Here is a 23,454-nt window from a genome sequence, read left to right as displayed (position 1 = left end):
ACTTGCAAAAGCTACACCAAAGAGTTACTTTTGCCAAATGAATACTGGACTTCAAAGCTGATGAGCCCCTAAATATTACATTTAATAGGGTACAGACTACTAGCATTCTAAGCTTAAAGCTTAACTCTAAGAAGGAGATGGTAGTTTTATTCTGAAAAGAAATTTACTAGCAGCTTGTTTGTTACTAAAAAAAGGGCTGAATACAATTGGAGGCTACCAAAGGGTTCTCATTTCTAGAGTGAGTATGAATGCAGGGGTGGTATTAATATTGTGGCCTTGGGAATCTCTGGACTTTTATATATCCTTTCATTAGAGAAATCTCAAAGGCTTTTTAAAGTGATACCAACAAACTTAGAGGGCTATAGACCCAACCAAGCTTACCATAGATAGTCTCATCACAAATCAACACTGTTTCCCAATAACATCATTAATGTTATAACCAAATCCCAAGAGGCAGATAGAATGCCATGCTTGGAGTTGGAGAGCCTCAGACTCCAGCCCTGCCTCCGCCTATACTCTTGTGTGACTGCCAGCAACCTACCCAGCCTTTCAGTGCCCTGGGCAACTTTCTCCAACTCAATGGCACTCAAACTGCTGACTAGATCCAGGATAGCAATTTCTATCCCAAGAGATTTCCTACAATGATAAAACAAAAAATGTGGATAACACAAATTGGCCCAAATGACCAGACCAAATTGTTCCACACTGTGGCAAAAACCCAATAGGCTTTGAAGCTTACTTCAAACCATTAACACTGGATGGTCGATGACTATCTGAGCTGATGACCCTGCCCTAACTATGTGGCAGGTTTCTTCTGTAAAGTCAGTTTACCCTAATCACTTGGGGGGGGGGAGGGGGGAGAGGAAGACGCAATATACCCACAACTGTTGTCCTCTCTCATAACTCCTGAGTTCTGCTTATCCCCGCCCCTCCCATCCTGCCAGGGAGCATTCAAGTTCCCAAACCTTTAAATCTTGCCAACTGCAGCGGCTGGACAGATTTTCCACAATCAATCTGTATTCTGTCCGAGTTGGAGGACCATATTTATCTCTTCCACTTCTTCTATAACCATATCCACCTTTGGGAGGGTCAAGCAGATACCAATACTTCAGTTGTGGAACAGGAAAAAATGGCTTAGTAGACATCTCATATAAAATACTAGCACACAGATTTATTACCCTTATTCCCACCCACAGTTATAAACTTCAATTTAACAAAACAAAACAAAAAAAGCAACCAGAGAGAAACATTTAAATTAACTTTAATATACTTCATAATAATATAGGGATGCATTCATTAATGTTTAAAAATTTACATGCAAATTTTGTTATAATTTAGAAATAGCATTCAAATCTTTAAAACCAGTTATTGATATTACTTACATTGATTTGGGGTTTGTGAATATCTGATATGAAAAAAGATTTTCAGGCACCTAGTTCATTCAGTTTAATCTCATCTGGGTCTAACCCTTGGGCCTCACCACCCAGGTCTAATAGGAATAGATTTCGGTTGTCACATGGCTTCCTTTTTGGGTCAGCCAAAGGCCACAATGGTCAAAAGAGCCTCAAGGAAAGGCAACCCAGGGTCAGCAAATGGAACAGGCAGTCATCTTAGCCTCAAAGGAGTCTTTTAATTAAAACATTGAGGGCTTTGTTAAATCTATGTTAATGTTAAACAATCACATTACAAAAAAACATTATTCAAAATATTTACAAAATACTAAAAAAAATTTCACTTATTTAAATAAGAATTGAAATTAAATTTAAACATTAGGAAAGACATGCTTAAGTTATCAAATCTAGATTTACTTTAAAATATTATAAATTTTTCACAAATAATTTAAATTATTATAACAATTTAACAATAACATTAAATAAATGATTTAATTTCTAGCAACAAAGTTGAGAAAATAACTGATACAAATGCATAGTAATGCTTACTGCGTCCAGAACCATAACTGCCATCTCGACGAGGACCCCGGGCATGCTCAACAATTACTCGCTCACCACAGAGGTCTTTGCCATTCAGTTCATATACTGCATCATCTGCATCACGGAGGTCATCAAATTCAACAAAACCATACCTGAAAGAGAGGTCATAATCACAATTGGGGTGGGGGAGTTGGGATCACATTGACACACAACTTCATATTTATCAAAGAAAAAGCAACAAAGCTCCATGCTCTAGTAGGAGTTAAACTGGCCTTGCAAACTAAAGGTCAGTTTGGGTTACCTGTGCTACTAAAGCAAGGCACCACTATGCCCCAAAAGAAAAAGATGATGGAGTAGGGGCCAGAAAATTACATTAAGAAAACTTATCTGAGAGCTAGGGAACCTGTAAGTACTTTGCCAAGATGGTGCTGCTTATAGTAGCTTTCCCATCCTTTCCTTGCAAATAGCTATCTACTTTCAGGACAGAAACACTAGGGAATGAGGGGTGAGAAGTTCTTCCATAAACAGAGGTATACATTTCTATAGGGTAGGACAGGAGAATGACTATATTTTTAATAAATCATAAAGTTCATTTTAAAATTTAAGTCCCAAAGTAAAAATTGGGGATGGGTAGAGGGAATCAGGCCTAAATTCAGACACAATTTGAAATTTTACATTATGTTCTGGAATGCTTATTTTAAAAAATCATGAGTAATTTAGACTGTGTAGAAGTGAACCCATACAATCTTTAAAACCAAGGCTTTCCCTTGACTAAACAAACAAACCAAAAAAAAAAAAAATGAAAAGGCTTGATTAAAAAAAAATCAATGTGAGTTAACTTGTTTGGAAATTCCCAATAAATATCTATAAAAATTTATGAGACAGCATGGTATAATGAAAAATGCACTAGATCTCTGGGCTGATATTTATTTAATAGATGTATATCCTGGTCAAGTCACTTAAAAACTCTGCACTTCAGTTTTCTTATCTGAACTAGCCATCTCACAGGGTTAGGAGAAAAGTGTTTTTAAAACCTTAAAGTACATAGAAATTTGAGATTTTATTCTGATTTATACAATTGCCTTGTGGGACTATGAGTTTTATTTCTATAGTATTTTAAATACAAATTTCAGATTGGCTGGTGTGCCTTTAAAAGCTCAGTGACCTCCCCTCTCCCTCCCCAACTCCCCCACCACAAACTGAAAAAGCAAAACAAAAACCACTAAATGTATGTCAGACAAGTGAAAATTTATACAAACCTAAGTGCAAAAATCTCTATTTAAAAAATGAATACATTTCAGGTATGCTTTATTATTCACTATCATGCTAATGTTTGCTAGAGTGGCTTTATCTCTCACAATTTGAAACTATTACAATCCCATTAAGTGGAAAAGAAAGCCACAAACAGAAGTTCTGTTGGACTCTGAAACTAAAACAACTCTGTAATATGTTGTATTTAAAGGCACCCTGGAATGGTAAAGAGCCCTAGACTTATGGGTTTGAAGCTTTGGCTGTCACTGGCCGATGACATTAAGCAAAACCAAACCAAACCTTTATAAGCCTCCATGTCTTCACTGATAAAGTGGGGATAATATTCTCTGCCTTCAGAGGGTTGTGATTTGAAGCAACAGAAAAGCACAAAGCTCCTCTATATATCAATGCCAGTGGCTGGCATTCTTTCTTTGCATTTCTATCCCCAGGACCTAACACAATTCCGGGCATATAGAAGGCACTTAATAAATGCTTTCTGCTTCATTCTAGTGTACCTTCAGGTTATAGTTACATGGCTGAATTGCTTTTACATAACCTCTTCTCATGGGGGTTTTATCTAGCTTTTCAAAACAAAACATTCAGATTGCCTCTTTAAAAGATGCTGTTGACTGGCTTCCTCCCCTTTATTAAATATTTCAAGTCCTTCAAGCTGATGGCTAATACAATGTAGCTATATAAGATTCCCCCAACCCCCCGTGTACTGATTTATTTCTCCTCTTTTAAAAAAAATTCTTTGTTACAAAGGACAGCTCTCTGGGAGGAGACCGGGATAAATCTAGTTAATATAAAAGACAACAATGAAAAATCTGTTAAGTTAGAAAAAGAATAAAGTATAGCTATCAAATGCTGGAATATTTCTTATATAATTTATAGCAGTATTAACTTCTTTGAACTTCATTTATTTTTGACTATTTTTAAAAAATATAACAGCTGGCTCCTAGATCTTAATGACCTGTAAGCCCCTTAAAGCAGGGCTTCTTAACCTTTTTTGTATTGCGGACTACCAGTGGGCAGTCTGGTGAAGTTTATGGACCCATTCTCAGGATAATGTCTTTAAATACATAAAATGAAATACATAAGATTACAAAGTAAATGCAAAATATTGAAATAGTTATCCAAAGATAGAAAAACAAAACAAAACAAAACAAATAGTTCATGGATCCCAGGTTAAGAACCTCTGCCTTAAAGTACAGCTTCACAAATCCTCAGGCCATATTGTGGAAAAGACTAGATGTAGATGCAGTCAGTGAACTATTCACTACCTATGCTCTTTGAAAGATTGTGATAAACAGTAGAGGTGTCATAGGCCAGAGAACAAATGTTGTTTTGACCCTCTCCACTGCCAAAGAGTTCGAGATTGAAGCCTGTAAACCATAGGGCCAGAGAGCTTGGTTTTGATTCCTGGGAAGATTCTAGAATAAATCACCAAAAGAATGGTTAATGAACACCCAGAAAAGAAAGTGGTAATAATAGTATGGCTTCATCAAGAATAAGTCATGTCATACTAACCTCCTTTCCTTTTTGATAGGATTAATAGAATAGCAAATCAGGGCAATGCTGTAGACTTCATTCACTTATTTAGCAAAGCATCTCATGCTATTCTTATGGACAAGATGGAGAAAAGTGGGTAGGTAAAATTAGGTAGAGGTAGATCTGTTTGAATGGGCAGCCCCTCAAGGTGCCCAGTAATGACTCAATGTCAATTTGGCATAGTTCTACTGTGAAGTATCTCAGGTTGTTTAATATTTTAATCAATAACTTAAAGGCACATCGAATCTGTCAAAATCAAAGGTGGGGAAGAATATGAGATATTAAAGACATGATTCAAATAGATCTGAATAGGGTAGAACATTGAGCCAAATCTAAGAAGATGAAAGGCTTAACAGCAGTTGTGTTTGCTTCTGGATAGCACATTTTAGAAAGGATGTTGACAAACTACAGTTTGTCCAGAGAAAGGGAACCAGGATGAGGAAGTATCTAAAGATTATTCCATGAGGAACTGGGGATATTTAGCTTGGTAAAGAGAAGACTGGAGGGAGTGGGTGTGGGGAGCAAGAAAGATGCCCTCACAATCCTGAAGGGCTGATTGTTTTACCTGGCTCCAGGGGTTAGAATGAGGAGCAACTTAGAACAATGGAACAGATTACAAAGAGGCAAACTTTGGCTTGATGAGACAAAAACTTCCTTACAAATTAGAGCTATCTTCCTTTAGTATGGGCTGTGTTGGGAGACAGTGAGCCTGATTCCCTGGAGGCCTTAAAACCAAGGCTGATTGGTTAAATATGAGCCTTCAACTACATGGCCTCTAGGGTCCTTTCCAATTTTGAAATCCTATAATTCTGTGACTCTTAAGAGGCCACAAACAACCTGCTGTATTTGATAAAGCAAGTAACATTTAGTATATAGTTACCACATTGAAATGTGATCAAGTCACTTAATTAAAAAAATTATGATAATTTACCAACATTAATTACCACTTCTGTGAACCCTTAATTAACATTTTGTAGTCAATTTAACTAAAATGATAGGTATATCCTGCTTAACTTGTATGACTCTCAGTCATACAATACCATTATCTTTGAAGAATTAAAATGAGTTACCCAAAGGGGAAAGGTACCTGGAATACATGACTTGGCTGTAACATTTCCAATGAAGAACTATGGGACAAGAGGCATAAAGGATAGTGCCAGAAAGATTGTTGACCTGAAAAGAATGAGGATTAGGTACAGTGTCTAGTTCAAGGCATAACTGATGAAATGAAGAGCCAGAATCCTCCACTGCTAAGTATATACAATGTCAAAGAAGAATCCAGGTTCACAAAGGGCAGGTAGGCCCCTTTGGGGAATCTATAGGATGACATGAACCAGAGTAATACCAGATGAAAAGGCAAGAGTGGGTTGCAGGACCTCGGTTCCTGGAGGGGCCGCTCATATTGAGATTAGTCTTGAAGTTTCAGTGTCTTATTTTAACATCATCAAGTAATTTTGCAAAAGCAACCCATCTTCTATTTTTATTTCATGTCTGATAATTTAAACAGTCTTTCTTCACTGGTTTGACCTCACCTATCATTTGAGGGTATCCTAATCTAGCATTGGGTGCCATTTTGGGCTGATACCAACTATTAATATGACTATCAGTGTGCTACTTTCAGTTTTTCCGAGTGGTTTAACAATCTTGCCCAGAATTTAATACCATGATTCATTCAAATGGGAGATGTCATAAGGTTTATATTTTATACATGAAAAATTAATGGGAATTCCTTGAGAAAAACTTCCTGTTCCTTTCTGGGACTAAACTGAATAGTATGTAGGCCCTAGAGAAACCTTTAAGTTCTGATCTAGTCTAACCCTCTCATTTTACTGACGAACAAACTAAGGTCTACAGAATGTTATTTGCCCAAGGTTGGAGCTGAAGCTTCCAAGCTGCCATATTTTCCATTACATCTTGCTGCCTCTTCCTCAGACTACAAAATTAATACTATCTCATTAAAACATTACCATGAATCACATATACTAGGAAAAACCTCAGCAGACTTTTTTCAAACCAGTTATGGAGTTAAAGGCCACTGTAAGCATGCTCCAAGTTATAATGTGAGCAACAAAGTATACTAATTCTTAAAAAAAAAACCAAACAAACAGATGCTTCAATCACATCTAGACTGCAATGCATTTTCTACAACTACAGATCATCTCGTGTTCATGCCATCCCAATTATCCTAGAAAACCCAATAGAACTCCCATTGATATCTTCTGAAAATTAAATGATAATGTGTGAAGTAGATTAATTTTCAATACTTCCAGGATCTGGGATTTTAAACAATGTACCTTTTCCATCTCAACAAATCACAAGACTTTGACTTTCATATTTTAATAACTAGTGTCTGAGAGTGATAGTGGCCAGCTTAATGTTGAAATTCTCCAACCTTAGCTAGGCTGGGCTTTAGACAAGGGGCCTACAGTTTATCACTTTATCCATCCTTGAAGCTTTCCCAGTTTGGTGGGCAGAACCTGTCAGAGTATGTGCTCTTTAATATAAGATTTTGTCAATGAAGAAGAGTCTACCTACACATCATGATGAGGTATCCACTTAGGACTTCAGCAATAGCTTTTATGAAGAAAAACACTCATGGAGTGGAAAGAACACTGGACTAGAAGTTAGAAAAACTGATTTCAAATCATTTGTGTGCCATTTATTAAGACCTGGTAAAAATTTTCTGAGCCTCAGTCTCAAGATATAAAATGAGGGGGGCAAAACAGCCATTATCTTCCTCACAAGGTTTGGTTGGGGGAATCAAATGAAGTATGAGGTAATTGCTATGAAGGGCTTTGTGACTCAAAGGTGCTATATATACATGTTATCTGTTATGATGATACATGAACATGGTCTCTGCATTCATCCTCTCTTCACTTTCTAGGGACTTACTAGCAGTGTAACGGTGGTGGTCCCCCAACTCCAAAAGGCTGCAGTATTTATGCTGATATCGGCATGCTACCTGTGACTTGACTCAGTTATCAAATTTCATTAGTTCAATTTGGTGCATCCAGATTCAGTTATACTTTCCTCCCTGAATACCTATAATCTAGAGTTAGGAAGACTGATGGTTGAACCCTCTGATACTTATTATCTATGCTACTAGTAGAAAGTCACTTACCCTTTCTGTGTAAAATGGGGATAAGAGTATCTCATGGAGTTGGTATAAGACATAAATGAGATAATATATAAAGTACCCCAAAAGTCTTTAGTGCAGTTGTAAGCTTTTAAGGTTTAGTTGCTAAAAACTGCACAAAGACTTGTGGGACATCCTGGATATCATGTTTTTTGCAAGGTTGTAAATGTGTCATGTCACTTAATAGTATTACTGCCAGCTGGCACAATCAGGTGCCTGTCTTAAAACTATCACAAGGACCAATTTAATTTGATTGCTTCAATTTCTTTTTTAGGAAGCAAAAGTTGTCTCTGTGCTTGTATGGATAGCTTTTAGAGGAAGAAACACTTTAATTTGTTTGCTAAGTAGAATCACTACATCTACAAAGTTAGGTAGGAAGGGCTAAAAACTTTTTTGCTCTGATGACTTAAAACAAAAATCTTTAAAAGAATTTGCTTGCACAGGATTATAGACTATATTCCTTAAATGCCACCAACTGTGAAATGTTTAGTTGTTTGTTTGTTTTTTTTTTCCAAATAGAAAGGTGGTGTTTAAAATCTTAAAAGTTGTAAATTTGAATAAAGAGTTCCTCAAGATATGATTTTAATCACTTACCCCAAAGGTCTTAAAAAAATTAAAAAATGTTTCTTGGAACAGAAAATACTTTTAACTATACTTATATTATTCTTTTGGGTCCAGAGAGCAGGTTCTCCCAGGTAACAGATGCTAGAGAATCTTGCCCCAGTTTAAACTGAACTTAACATGTTTTGGGCCTGTCGAACTGTTGGGATGATGTGAACAAATAGTGTGGAAGCTAATATCACCTTCATTACTTGTTTTCTATTTTCCAAGAATTAGAGACCTCCAATGCTCTCCTTTTGAATTCTTACATACAGAGGAAAAAGAAAATAGGGATTTAAATCTTAAAAGATTGTTTGGTGTTTAAATTAGAACAGAGAGCCTGAGAACAAACACACACACATACAAAAAAAATTAATAAATTCAAAAGAAACATCTGGTATCCCCCTATGAATACCTTCCATAATAAGCAATCCAAAATGGAAATGTATTTAATCTACTTGCAGACAATGAATCTCCTCTGTTCTCTAAGAACAAAAGTCAGTTCCCTTTCTATTTAAAAGAGAAGGTGGGGTGCAGAAAGATCATGGTTCTAAGACAAACTGAAACTCTACTAAGGGAGGGATTACCTTATAACCCCTTTCCCCCACACCTTTCAGAAAGGAGGACAGAGAGCATGGCTTAACTGCTGAGTCTGGGCAGAATGATCTAGTGGAGAGAGCAGTAACCTGGAAGGCAGGAGATCAGGGATCTAATCCAGGTTATCCTTCTTCCCAGCAGTGTGACAAGCCATATATATATACACACACACACACATATATATATATAGTTAGAAGGGCCCTCAGAGGTCATCTCATCTAATACCTAACTAACCAGGAATCTTTTCTAGTCATATATATAGCCTCTGCCTGAAGACCTCCAATGGTTATCTATTACCTCTCAAGGTAGTCTATTACTGTCTAAATCTCCTATGCTATAAAATGGAAGTTATACCCCAACTGAATGCTGCACAGTGTTGTTGAGAGGAAAGCACTTTGCAAGTCATAAAGCATTACCTAAATTTGACTTATTTTTTCAATTGTATAGAAACATTTTGTCTTCAAAGTTTCTGGCACTATCTAGTCACAAACATACTATAATAATAAATTTGATTAAGGTGAGGGGATACCTATAGCCACTATCTATAGCCTCCTAGAAATATTAAATATTATGACTCGTCAATATGGCATTTACATACTAAAGACAGGAATTATGGAATTGACAATTTTTCCTTTCTGGGCCTCAACCTTCTTATAAATGCCCTTGCCAATGTATCATAATTCTTTCATTGAGCTTTTTATGCATTTTTCTTGGTCTCTTAGCTATAGCTATAACTATGAAGCACTGGCATTAGAATGATTAAAAAACCAAACCAAACCAAAAACCAAACCAAAATGCTCCAAAGGCTTATAGGAAACCTAAGAACTAGTAAATAGGTTCTTATTTTTGTTTAGTAGGCTTTTTCCGATTCCCAAATGTCTTCATCTAAAACTGTAAATCAACGAGCCTTGTCCTTTTCCTTGTATGCAAAAAACACTACTTGAAGAACATGATACAGAGGTTCTCTCACCCCTTCCAGAACGTCTTAGGGTCATCTCTGCCCTCCAAACATCTTCACGGGACCAGGGAGGCTGGAGGCAAGTCCTGTCTGGAAAACGATGAGCATGACTTACTCTAGGGTATGCTGATCAGTGGCCTAAGATAGTATGCTTTAGCGCCATGTGCCTAATGGATGCTCAATAGCATTCTAACTGATGGTGCCTGCATGTATGAGAAATAAAGTAAAACACCACCAGATTCCTCTATGCTTATACTGTTCACAGGCACCCACTACCATCTTTCAAATAAGAGAATGTGTTAAAGAACTTTGCAGACTGTGAAGTGCTTTTAAAAACAAATTCAAACACTCAGTTGGAAGCAGACTTGGTTTTGAGTACCAGCTCTGCCACTGTGTGAAGTTGGGCAAGTCCTTTAACCCTTTGGGGTCTCAGTTTCCTCATCTGTAAAACTTTAAGAGGTGATTTCTAAAGCTTCTTCCAACTCTTAAAAAAAAAAAAACAACCAACCCCCAACAAACTAGTGTCTATCACCACCCTCAAAAGGGAGTTTGCTTGAGATTTTCTTTCTTAATAGCTCTCCAAATGGAATTCATCTTCTTGTACACAACTGGTCTCTCCCTCTTTTGCCCTGAATCTAAAGGCACATCAGTGTGCTGTTCTGTATATGTGATCATGATACTCCTGAATCACGCTAAGAAGATGCGCTTTAATTTGTTCCCCATCCCACCTCCCCCACTGTGTGTGAGGGATGGGTTGTTTTCTCACCCACTTGTCCTTTTTATTTAGCAACAGGGTTGGCCAATTTTAGGAATGTTACCTAGGGCCAGAGGGTTTTTTAAATCCACAGAAAGTCAACTCATATAGGGACCAAACATCTAACTTTGGTATTATTCACACTGTATTCTAACCAATGAAGATAATCAGGCTCAATATTTAAATTGAGATAAAAGGCAGGGCCCTTAAATTGACTACATGGGGGGAGGAGGTGGGAAAGGCAGTGACAAATTACTTCCTCACAGTACTCAGTGCTGAAAATATACTCCAGAATATTCTGACCTTGCAGCTTGAAAAATAGCTGGGAGAGATAGCTAACAGGATAGCCAGAATAATTCATGCACCCTGATAAAAACTGATAGTGGGGAAAATTCCTGGGGGAAGTTTCACATTTACTGAATGTCCAGGAGAGATCCAGACACACACAAGAAAAAAAGGTTGGGGGGTAGGGGAGAGGGGAGGGCAGAGAATGAGAATTCTGCAAAGTACTTGGCCTAGACCCAAAAGGCCACACCATGCTAGATTATTGAGGACTGGCAAACCTTCAAAGGAGAATCAGTCATTCTGCCACATGAACGGTTTTGGGTGGGCAGTGTAGCTGTGAATGGTGGAATGGCACATGAATAGCTCCAACCTGATTTCACTATAGAGTTGATCACAATTCAGTTTCCATGACTTCTCTTTATTCCAATCCACCCTATATCATGAAGCAGATCACTCAGACTCTTTCCATCCAGAGAAGTGAAGTCACCAAGATCCCCTTGCTTACTGAGAAGTACCACCTTGGTTGTGAAGAACATCTGTTACTGAATTTTCTTTCCAAAGTCTCTGTGAAGTAATAATGTAATAATGATATCTTACAGTTTTCAAAGTATTTGCATATGCATTTATTTGCTCCTCACAAACACCATGTGAGATAGGCTGGGCAGGGATTAGTATTACCCCTTTACAGATGAAGACACAAGCTCCAAGAAGTTGGGACTTATCTGAGATCACAATGATAAGAGGTAGTAAGCGGATCTTGAACTCTAACCCCGGGCTCCTAACACCTACTCTAGTCTTTACTTCACAGTCCTCAAGGAAACTTGAAGAGGGAATCACCTAGGATCACTGCAGGGACACCTAGGAAAAGACTTCAGGACTAGTCAGTTCTAGCATTATTGCCAAATGTCAGCCCCACAATGTTAAAAGCTGTCTGCCACAATCCTAACTGCTATCCAATTTAGTGGTGAACCCAGAGAGAGCTCTGCCACTTTTGGGTATGGCTTCTAGCCTATAATTAATGTTCTCCCACCTTTTAAGACAGAAGCCTACCTCATCATTTGTCACCTGAGGACCATACCCAAGGAGTTTCTTTACTACAAATAATGAAATAACAATGGCACTACTCTATTGCATCACTTATGCTTATAAGTTTGAAGCTGTCTCAGCTCTTTTCTTGGTAGTTTGTTGACACTAAGTAGGCTGCTGGCTCCTGCTTGAATCTTCTTTAAAAACCCTTACCTTCTGTCTTGGAGTCAATACTGTGTATTGGCTCCAAGGCAGAAGAGTGGTAAGGGCTAGGCAATGGGGGTCAAGTGACTTGCCCAGGTTCACAGAGCTAGGAAGTGTCTGAGGCTAGATTTGAACCCAGGACCTCCCTGGCTCTCAATCTACTGAGCTACCCAGCTGCCCCCTCCTGCTTTAGTCTTCTAAAATGACCCCAAGTTTTGCCCACCTGTTGCTATGGTCAAAGATTTACCACCTTAATTTGAGATTACTGTTAAAAAAAAGCCTCCCTACCCAGAAATTAGTCTACTGTTTCTGTCCAACACAAGCTATTTTATATATAAAACACATTTTTCTCCCAATCATTATTTTGGTTATATTATTCTACTGCTCAGAAGGCTACAGTGGAGCCTCCAATACTTTATTTATGTCATTCTCTGCAGCAGGAGTACTCTACCCACTCAGTGTGGCAAATAATACCCTTTTCTCAAAAAACTCCTTTTAAAAAATTAAGTCTTCTTTTGAAACCTGTTGTCAATCATTTCAACAAGTCCTCTTAGCATCTATCAATAACTGACTAGTGAAAATGATTTAGAATAGGATAAAAACTTGGGACACCATTTAACCCTGATTTTTACAAACTGATATGGTAAGTTGTAGAGCTAGGTTTTAAACCCAGATCCCTCTGATTCCAAAACTGGTGCTTTTTCAGATGTTGATTGTGTAGGTGTGATACCTCTGCTGCTCTCTTTTGTTTGCTGGACCTTTAATTTATGCTTTTCCTTTCTATTTCATTACAGAATTGGGAATTCTATAAACTCCCAGAGGGCAGGGATTATGCCTTCCATAGTGCCCAGCCTTACTCCTCTTAAGAGGCCTGGCTGGAATATGTCTTTTAGGGTAGACAGGACAAGAATCTTTTGAGGCAGCAGACCCATCTTCATTGATAGTAATTAAACAGAGATTGAAAGTGCAAGAATAAATGATACCTCAAATTATGGGGGTTAGAGTCAGTTACCTTTCATTCTGCTTCCAGGAAAGAAAAATCTGATCTGGGGAAGAACAAATATCTGGGGATTTGTACGTAGTCCTATATTGAGGCATATATAGCTGGGTGATTTTTTCACCCTGTCCTGTTTCTTCTCTAGAATTTAGAGGTCTATTCTGGGGAATTTCTATTCAGAAGACCTTCCAGACCTAGAATGAACCTAAGAAGGCTGATGTCAAACTTAAATTAAGCTTTCTGGTTTTGACTTTGGACTTAGGAAGGGGAGGGAATAAGCACCTATGTGCCAGGGACTGTGTTAAGTGTATTTAACAAATATCTCATTTGATCTCATGTAGGTGCTGCTATTATCCCCATTTTACAGTTGAGGAAACTGAAGCAGACATCGATTAAGCAGACTTGCTTAGGGTCACAAAGCTGGTGTCTGAGAACAAATTTTAACTCGGGTCTTCCTGACTCCAGACCCAGTGCTCTATCCATTGTGCTACCAGCTGCCTCTAATGACTCAGGGTTGAGTCAGAATGAGACCCATCCCATGAATTTTTGTTATAAGGGTAACAGAATGATTAAAACTGCCATAAAAAAGGGGATGAAGTGAGTGATAAAAATGATCTTTGTAAATGGAGGAGCTGGATCAGAAGAAAGAGGGAATGAGGGGGTATCTGGGTTTTTAGATCTCTCAAAGATCAAGGACAGTGTTCAAAGTATAAATTTAAAGTAAATCATTTTAATTTTAAAATTTTATTTTGAGCTAATACAGAAGTATATAATTTTTAGTTATTATCAAAGGTATACACACAGCAGAGAGAGAAGATAGGAAGAGAGAGAATGTGTGGCACTTCTACATTTGTATCCTTTATAATTTACTGACACTTGTTAACATTTAGCTGAGATTGAGTAAATAAATATCAGAAGCAAAGGAATGGAATCTGTACTGGAATATTAGTTATGAGACCAAGGATTCATCTAAGTAAAACAAAAAGGTCATTAACATCATTAGACTAAATTATTCTAATGGATCTAGAGTTGGAAAAGAGGTTTGGACATCTAATCAAATGGCTTCACTTTTATGAAGGAAAACTGGTCTTTCCTTTAGCAGGAATTAAAAAAAAAATACCATCTATTGGTGCTGCATTAAATGCAGTGCCTTTCATTCATTTTGGGCAATCTTTCCACCCTGCAGTGTCACATAGGGAAAGGAATTACAATGGACCAAACAAATCTGAGTGCCAAGAAAACCAATATATCAACTGATATTTTACCACTAAGACATTTATGGCACGGTGATAAAGAACCTTGGATTTGGAATCAGAGGACCTGGGTTTGAATTCTATTGCTGTTCCTTATCTTGTGTGTAAGGGTAACTGAGTAATCTGATCTCTCAGCATCACTGCCAGAATTACAAAATTTGCGGCGAATGAACAAATCAGTAAAACCCCATATTGCAGCTACAGAGCTCCCATTTACCTCAAGATCAGACAACTCTTTCCTCCACTCCCCCCAAGCAAAATATGGCAAAGACTTCATTTCTTGACTGAACATTGGGAATAAAAAGTATAATCTAGTAGGGCTTCATCTGGTGTCAAGAGGGACTCACCATTTAAAAGAACTATAACTTTAGGTACGAGAGCATTTGAGCATCTGTGACATGTTCTGAATTAATTATAGTCCAAACTAATCTCATGTCACATTTTCTTGTTTCCTTATTCATTTCCTGTTTGACTATTGTCCCTTTGCCTGAAGTCCTTTTACCACGCTGAGCCTCAGTTTCTTCCTCTATAAAATATGAATAATAAACTTATACTGCCTACACTTCAGAAAGCTATTGTGCCAAAGGGCTTTGTAAACTAGATAGCGCTACCAAAAAATAGGAACTATGACAATGATGATGATAATAATGATATGCTTTGACTGGGTTATTCTTTATGCCTTTACCCAAGCCCTGGTTCTATTTTTAGATCATAAAGAAGTATTTTTCTCTAGTCATTATACTCACTTGTACTTTAACTCTAATCATGCAAAATATGAATAACAAATTTTAACCTAGGTGATTATACTTCTTTTTGTCAATACAAAAATTATCATTTTGGTTTTTTAAGTCAGAATCAAGTCTGCTCCCCTCTATGGAATAAGTAGTCCTCAAGGATTGGGGAGGGGTGGGGCAGTGGTGTTGGAAAAAACACATCCACACCTGTGTCCATTTCAATTTACTGATACTTAATAACATTAAATTGAGCTTAAGGGTAAATGAGATAGGAAGTGTCATAAGAAAAGGGACTGAATATTCCCTGATGTCACAATGAAGTTCATGCAAACTCCATTACAAATTAAAAACAATTCCCCAAACACAAGACTTGGAAGGCTTTAAAAAACACACTACTTTGTAATAATAAAAAACACCTCCCTCCCAAAATTACTAAGACTAGCAAATGAATTAAAACACCTAAATGGCCCAACTTCCTCACTGCAACAAAGTGCTTTCACTTAACAGCACTACCTACCACCAGTACAGAAAACGTAAATTAGTTTATATTCAACACAAACACAAGGATGACATGCCAGGCTATGGAGATCCTCAGGATCCTTAATGACTGGATGGTTCTGGGAACTGATACTGGGACATCATATTTTACTTCTTACTCTTTGTTGGTGCAAATCCTACCCAGGTCAGCCACCACAAAATCATTACCATCTTACAGCTCTTCAGAGAATGGTGTGATGAGCACTGCTGGTCTCAGTCCAGGGTCAACATCATAAAAATCACCGTCTCACTTGGCAGTTACTGGTCCCCTTGCTGGCAGTCTCAGCAGAGAGACCAAAGACTGAATGGGCTGTGGAACCTGAACTACCCTCTCACTCTTAGAGGCAGCCCCTGAAGGTCAGGGCTGAGCCACCCTGGAAAGGCATGAGTGAGGGAAGCTTTGACTGCCACTGCCCATGCTGTACCTGGTCTGTGAATAAATAGGTCTTCAGTCTCCAGGGTTGTCAATGACTCATTTTGTAACCTTGGGCAAGCCACTTAACCTCTCTGTGCCTCAGTTTCCCCATCTGTAAAAAATAGGGACAACACTTGTTTGTAAAGCACTTTGATATCCTCAGTTGAAAAAAAAAATCATACAAATGCATGCTATTATATATATATAAAAAAAATCCAACGATTTTACCTTACAAATATACAAAATACCACCACCACCATCAATATCACCTTGGCTGTTCAGAGCACCTTTCTTCTGAGGAGCTCAAAGTACTGTCTATATGTTATCTCAATCTTCTGCTGTGGTTACCTGGAGGTATCCAATAATACTGAATCCAAAAATCAAATAATATCTTGGATTTATCCAGCACTTGTCTTCTAAGGAGTGACAAAAGCTTCATGTATCCCATTTATTCATATGACACCCCTGTGAGGTAGAGAGGGGGAGGGGAGCACATATTATCCTCATGTTACAGATGGTTAAGCTGAGGCAGTTAGTGCTTAAAAATGACTTGCCCAAAAATCACATTGCAAGTCAATGGATACACCAGGACCAAATTACAAGTGTCTCAATTCAGTGCTTTATCCACAATGCTTGATATTTTAAATATCTTAACATTTTATTTTGATATTTGAGTCCTGGAATATTATTTTTTTAACAAAGGAAAAAGAGAAACTAAGTGAAATAACTGTTAGCAACAAGAATACATTTTAATAATGATTTTTAAAAGTCACTAAGTTCGAATAACACACTTTGAAAATAACTTGAAGAAAGACTATCCCACAAGTCTTAGGAGATGTCACCTAGTAATGACAAAAAGACATACTTAGAGACTAGTAGGGTCTCCAGATGAGATACCCTTTTACCTATTACTGACTCAAGATAAAGGTGCTTGAGTATTATGACCCCTACACTAGCAGGGGAGCTTCCAAGGACAGTAGAGTCAGGTCAGTGCTTGAATGAGCTTCTTTATCTTCCTCTCTTAAAAAATACCAACAAACCGTAAAAACAAAACCAAACCGTATTTGGGAATCAATCTTCATTTTTAACTCTAAACAACAGGACTGGCCAAACCCTTCATTACGTTAAAAGTTTCAAAGTGGTTCTTGGGCATTATAGTAAAATTACAGAGAACCAAATACCCTAATTTTCTTTGCACACGACCATGTCATTTCTGTTCATGTTGGCTTTGAGTTACATCCTAAGCTATTTAGGATGAAGAAATACATGAACAACATGAAGAAGTGGACCCAATGGCAAGTCTTCGCATTTCTTTGAATACTGCTTCTCTCCTGCATCAATTTATTGTATCATTTCCATAAAAAATCAATTATGAAGCTCTTCTCTGTTATTTTCAGGGAAGGTAATCACTCATCAAGATTAACAAAAATAGTAGAACTTCAGTTAACCAAAATCAAACAAACCTGACAATCCCTCAATCATAATTTTGCTTTTGCTGTATCTGCCCTGAAGGGCAAAGGAGCAAAATGACACAAACTAGGTCTTATCAGAGATTATAAACACATACACAAAGTCCTTTAAGGCATCCTGGCCTTGGGGCCAGCAGAGATTCATATCATTCTCCTACACCTACTATATACACACAGAACATACAATAATCACTGTTGCTCAAGGTGATCCTAAGGTATGGCAAAATCTTCAATGAAGTAGTTAACTAACTGTTCAGTATATTCTATTTATGAAAGGTTGAAAAGTGTACTGAAACATTTAAGACAGATTTTCAACAACATGAGTTTCCTAACTAATTCTCAGTTAAAGGAAAATTCAATTAAACAAAACACCTTATTCTCTGAGAATTCTGGTCAATGAAGGTTCATGATTATATGAAACACAGATCCTCAGTGTTGGCTAAACCTCTTTCTTGAAAAACATACTGAAAGTTCTTTAGTTCATGTCTTCAGTTAGTCAACAATGAAAGCCCACTCATTTTCAGGTTTACTCTTTTCCAGCTGCCAGATGGTTAAGATAATCTGTAGATGTTGAGAAGAAACAGAAAAAACCCTACAGACATATCCCAATTACTAATATTTGACTAAGGTGCACTAAAAACATTCTGAGTTTAAAAGCTATCTCAAGTAGAGATCACTCTGGTACTAATCTATACATTTCAACTGCTGCTTTGAAAGGTACAACTAGTAATCTGCTTTTATTAACAAAAAAAAATGCTGGCACTTAATGAAGATACTTTAAACTACTAATTTTGTGGCAAATCCACTCATAAACCCAAAATTTCATAAGACCAAGTAAAGGTAAGCATCATATTTCAGTGAACATTTAGAAGGGAGCACAACCAGAGTCCAAGGCTTTCATTCAGAGAACACCGAAAAGTTTTCTCATGGTGATCCAACTTTTTAGAGAGCAGGCTCAGCTTCATCTGCTCCTCTAAACAGAAGCTATCTATTCTATCAGTAAGAAGAGTGATAAAAACTAGTGACAAAAACCCAGCAAACAAGCTGATCCCTCCTGCCCACCTCTCAGCTCTACATTTTGCTAAATGCTAGAAGAGAAAGCTACCTATGCTGCTAGTATTTAGTTTTTCTGGTGTTGGACATGGAGTATGGAAGACCTGAATTCAAATCCTGCCTGACAATGAATAGCTGTTTTTGAGTCTCAATTCCTTCATCTGTAAAATGGAGATAGATAATGCCTGCAGTATCTACTTCATGTGGTTGTTTGTGAGGCCTCAACAAGTCCATTTAAACAAAAGGTTTTGTAAACCTTAAAGTGCTATACTATAGTAACATCAGCCATGGTTATTATTAAGACTCTTATAACCCTTGCGTCCAGAACATTTGATATCACTGTTGGAACTGTTGGTACAAATGGAGGCGACTCCAAGGAACCTGGTGGAAGGGTCTAAAATGGTTCTGCCTGAAAGGAGAATGGACCTATAATTTTAGAAGCCCTTCACAACAGGGCAAATATAATGCTTGTCTGTGAATGAAGAACTTTCCTGAGCACAGGGTATCTTGTGGTTCAATACAGTATAAACTGAAATGTGTTATGCTGCCCAGGGCTGCCTGGTGTACCAAAATGGCAGGCACTAAAGCTGCTTCCCTTCTCTTAGATACTACTTAATGTAGTTCTGATCCCTGCTTCCTAGGTGTAAAATGAAATTTTCCATGCTTCAATAATCTTAAACTTTCCATCAGTCTTCAAGGTTAATTTATGACTACCACCCAAAATTTGAGGTGGAGACAAAATTGTTCATTTCTCTTTCAAAACTGATTTTCTCCTTCCTACTTCTAATTTTCATGGCTAGGAAGCACTCTTTTCTGGTTCCCGATCCTATAAACTTGCAACTTAAGGTTCTTTTTTCAGACAATTTGCAGAGGCAGCAAACATAGTACAATGGAAAAAGCACTCAGGAGAGCCAGCCTAGGTTAGAATCATGGATGTACCCCCAGCTATGTAATCCCAGGAAAATTACCTCACCTCAAGTGCAAACTAAGGGTAATACCCATACTAGCTGCCAACTCACCAAGAAGGCTGTGAAGAAAGCACTTAAAAACTTTGTAGCCTAAGAGCTAAACTGAGATGACATTTCATTATTAGTTACTAATCATGCCATTTCTTCCTTTCATACTCACTCTTTCCTCGCTGACTTGACCGCTACTTTTACAACCTCATCTAGGGTCAACTGTTGCCTAGACTGTATTTTTATCATAAGCTGAGTTTTCAAGTTCTCCTTTCCCATCAATCTTGCTGCTACAGGATCATCTTTGGAACATGCCCCTCAGTCAATATCATTCTCTTCCTTTAGGTTGGCTGACAGCTTTTCACTTTTCAACTAATATTAGTTTCAAATATAATCCTTTCTCATGATCATCCTTCACTTACTTAAAAAACAAACAAACCAAAAAACACTTACCTTCTGTCTTAGAATCAATTAACTTCCAGGCAGAAGAGCAGTAAGGGCTAAGCAACTAGGGTTAAGTGACTTGCCCAAGATCACACAACTAGGGAGTATCTGAGGCCAGATTTAAACTTAGGTCCTCCTGTCTCTAGATCTGGCTCTTTATCCATCAAGTCACCTAACTGCACCATATTTTAAAATTTCTGAGGATTTAATTCTCACTTCTTCCTTTTGGAATTGAGGAGTGCTCATATAAGGACAGGATAAAAGACTATAACACTTGGAAGCCTACAGTGAGCATTGTCTATTCAACGGGACACATTCTTCTTGAATATCTCACTTTCCTAATTGCTTTGTTCTCCAATTGTTTTTAATAAAACTTTCATAATGAAGTTTAAGGATTACTTTATATTCATAAGGACAATTTTAATGTTCAATCCTTTACTGATTTATGTCAACAAATTTTATTCTACTAGTATCCCACCATTATTCCTATCAAGCTAATTTATTGGCCATCTCATATTTGGCTCCTTGCTACATCCTCAATGAAGTTTTCTACAACTTTCCAAGCTAAAAGTGATTTCCTCCTTTTTGGATCTCAAAGAATTTTATGCACTGATCCAAATTCTAATTTATAGTTACCTGTAAATCTGTCCTATCTTCCCTATTATTGGCAGAGCCCATATTTTATTTTATTTTTTGTACAATGCCATGAACAAAGCAGATGTATAAGAAATGTTTGCTCTTGTTCTTATCTTGCCTAAAGATTGCTGATCAGAGACTCCATTATGCCTAGGATAGGGCTTGTTTCTTCATCCACCAAGCTATATTGTTCCCCCTTCTAAGTCAATTGTACATGCTTATCTCTTTATATAACAATATTCACATCTTAACTCTAAGCACAACTTGGTGTAGTAGATAAAATGCTGGATATGAAGAAAAAAGACCTGGATTTGATTCTAGTCTGACATACTTAATAGCTATACAAGCATGGCCATGCCATTTAACCCCTGGGGCATCAGTTCCTTTATCAGTAAAATGAGGACAATACTTGCCCTACCTACCTCACAGGGTTGTGAGAAAAAGTGCTTTCCAACCTTAAAGTGCTTATCTGTGACATTATCATTCAAATTTTCAAATTACACATTGAGCTTCAAGACAGAAGCCATCCCTCACAGTTCTATACTCCCATAAATAATTCTACCACAGTGGCAGACATCCTGTTCTGATCATAAATGATCAGAATAGTCTGCAGAGCAGATTACCAACTCACATTATTTTTTACTGTATAAGCTCAAAAAAGTATCCTAACCAAAAACTACTTATGCTTATTCTCAGTTGCTTGAAAGTATGGGGAAGATCCATGACTTGATCCCAGTTAAACCTCTTTAATGTTACTCTTTCAATTTGGCTGAACTGTTTAGAAAGCATTAAAACATTAACCTTATATTATAAGTATATGTTGTGCACCAGCCCAATTTAAATAAAGAAATATTTGATCATCTAACCAAGAACACATTCAATAAGTCTTAAATCCTCAACTCCTGCTCTGTATAAAAAGGGCAGCTTAACTATGCAGAAAGAGAAATGAATATTGATTAACATTTTACCAATGAATTTCCCCCCAGATAAATTCTTTTCATGATCATCTCCCAGCAAACTTTAAAACTCACAACTACTTTGTAGTATCTAAGAGCAACCAAATTTTCCACCATATACAACCTATATTTAACTCTTTCAGAATCTAACAAGCAATAGCTGCTGGTTACATGAGGGAATAAACTGCAGGCACATTAGACCCATAGCAAAGGGATAGATCATTACTTGCCCCCCCCCCCCCCGCCCCCAACCCATCCTTTCCAAGGTCTTTCAGCAAAGCTAACTTTTGGAGACTTCATATAATACTTCGACTTTTAATAGTCTTCTAATTTTCATACAATTTCCTCCATTCTCAAGCACTACCATTAATGTGTTCTTGTATTTGTGTTCTAAGTCCCTGTCCCCCCCCCCCCCCCCCCCAGTTCTTACTTTAGTAAGTCAATCTCTGTATCTTTCACTCAATATCCTTTTCACTTCTTAACGCCTGCTGATAAACCTTCTGGTTCAGTTTCGCCAGAATGAAACGACTAAACCCTTTCAGGCAGCTTTTAAAACTCAAACGTGTGCCCCTTAGCCCCATGACAAACAAACTGCTGAGGCGGTTACTACCTATTAGAAGTAAATTCTCTAACCATAAGTACTCTTCAGAAACACTGGAGAACTCAAACACAGGCAACAAGGAAACTATGAATGGAGCTTTTAAAAAGAAGGAGTTAAGATGTTGATTTACCCTTGGAAAGGGAATGGTGAGGGCTTTCATCACAGCAGGGCCATACTTTCGGAAAGTGTCACTAGACTAACTGGACAGGAGAGTCTCCCGCCCAAATTAGCGTTGCACATGGCAAGTCTACCAGAGCCTCCCTGCCAGAGGTCGTTTGCCCTGGGAAGATGCGTGGTGACCCGTCTGATCCGTTATTCTGGGGGAGAGGTGAAAAGGGGACAGGAAATCCTAGCTGTTGACTTCCAGCGCGCCTCGGAGCACTAGGAGCTGGCGCTCATTCGCTCCCCAGCAAAGGAAGCACCATGGCCCCCAACCCGGTGCTCCCCTCCGCCCCGGCCCCCAGCCCCGCTTTCTCTTCTCTCCATCCCACCCAGGTCCCAGGTCCTCCGGGCCGCTCCCCATCCCCTCCCCCGCCCGCCCCGAGCCTCCACTCCGCGCAGGCGCAGTCGGAACTTAGGGCCTACTCCGGCCCCCCGAGGCGCCGCGGCGGCTGTGGCGGCGGCGGCGAGGCCAGGAGGTCCGGTGGCTACCACCCTCCCCACCCCAAGTGGTCCCGGCGCCCCAGTCCCGCGGCCTCCCTAGCGTTCCGGGGCCCGACTCCCTCGCCGGCCCCGGCCAGCTCTCTCCCGCCATTTCGCCGCCCGCCTCACCCGTTCTTCAGATCCACCTCCAGGATCTTCCCGTAGCCCTTGAAAAACCGCTCCACGTCCCGCTCCCGAGCCTGGTAGCTCAGGCGCCCAATGTAGACCCGCGGCATCCCGGCGGTGGCGGCGGCTGATTCACCCACCCCCACCCCTCAGGCGGCGGCCGGCTGGCTGTCCGCGACGAGGCTGGAGCGCAGCGACGGCGACGGCGACGGCGACGGCGGGGCGACGGCAACGGGCGGGCGGGCAGACGCAGCCGAATCCGGGCAACGTACGCGAGCACGCAGTACGCGCGCGCGCCGCCGCCACCACCACCACCGCCGCCGCGAGCCGTTTTCTTCTCTC

At 38.8% G+C, this 23,454-nt stretch overlaps 1 protein-coding gene across 1 annotated transcript in view; it reads right to left on the bottom strand.

Moving 5' to 3' along the window:
* Positions 1 to 23,449, bottom strand: part of SRSF4 (serine and arginine rich splicing factor 4) — a 31,504-nt gene extending 8,055 nt beyond the window's left edge. The window contains exons 1-3 of the mRNA XM_001365230.4: positions 23,116 to 23,449; positions 1,941 to 2,083; positions 966 to 1,078 (exon numbers count right to left, since the gene is read on the bottom strand). Coding sequence (XP_001365267.2) covers positions 966 to 1,078; positions 1,941 to 2,083; positions 23,116 to 23,222 — 363 coding nt within the window. The 5' untranslated portion in view covers positions 23,223 to 23,449. The remainder of the gene's footprint in view (positions 1 to 965; positions 1,079 to 1,940; positions 2,084 to 23,115) is intronic.
* Between the last annotated feature and the right edge of the window lie 5 nt (positions 23,450 to 23,454).

Source organism: Monodelphis domestica, chromosome 4, assembly GCF_027887165.1.
Source record: "Monodelphis domestica isolate mMonDom1 chromosome 4, mMonDom1.pri, whole genome shotgun sequence".
NCBI classification, from domain to species: domain Eukaryota; kingdom Metazoa; phylum Chordata; class Mammalia; order Didelphimorphia; family Didelphidae; genus Monodelphis; species Monodelphis domestica.
This window is presented reverse-complemented; position numbering and strand designations above follow the sequence as displayed.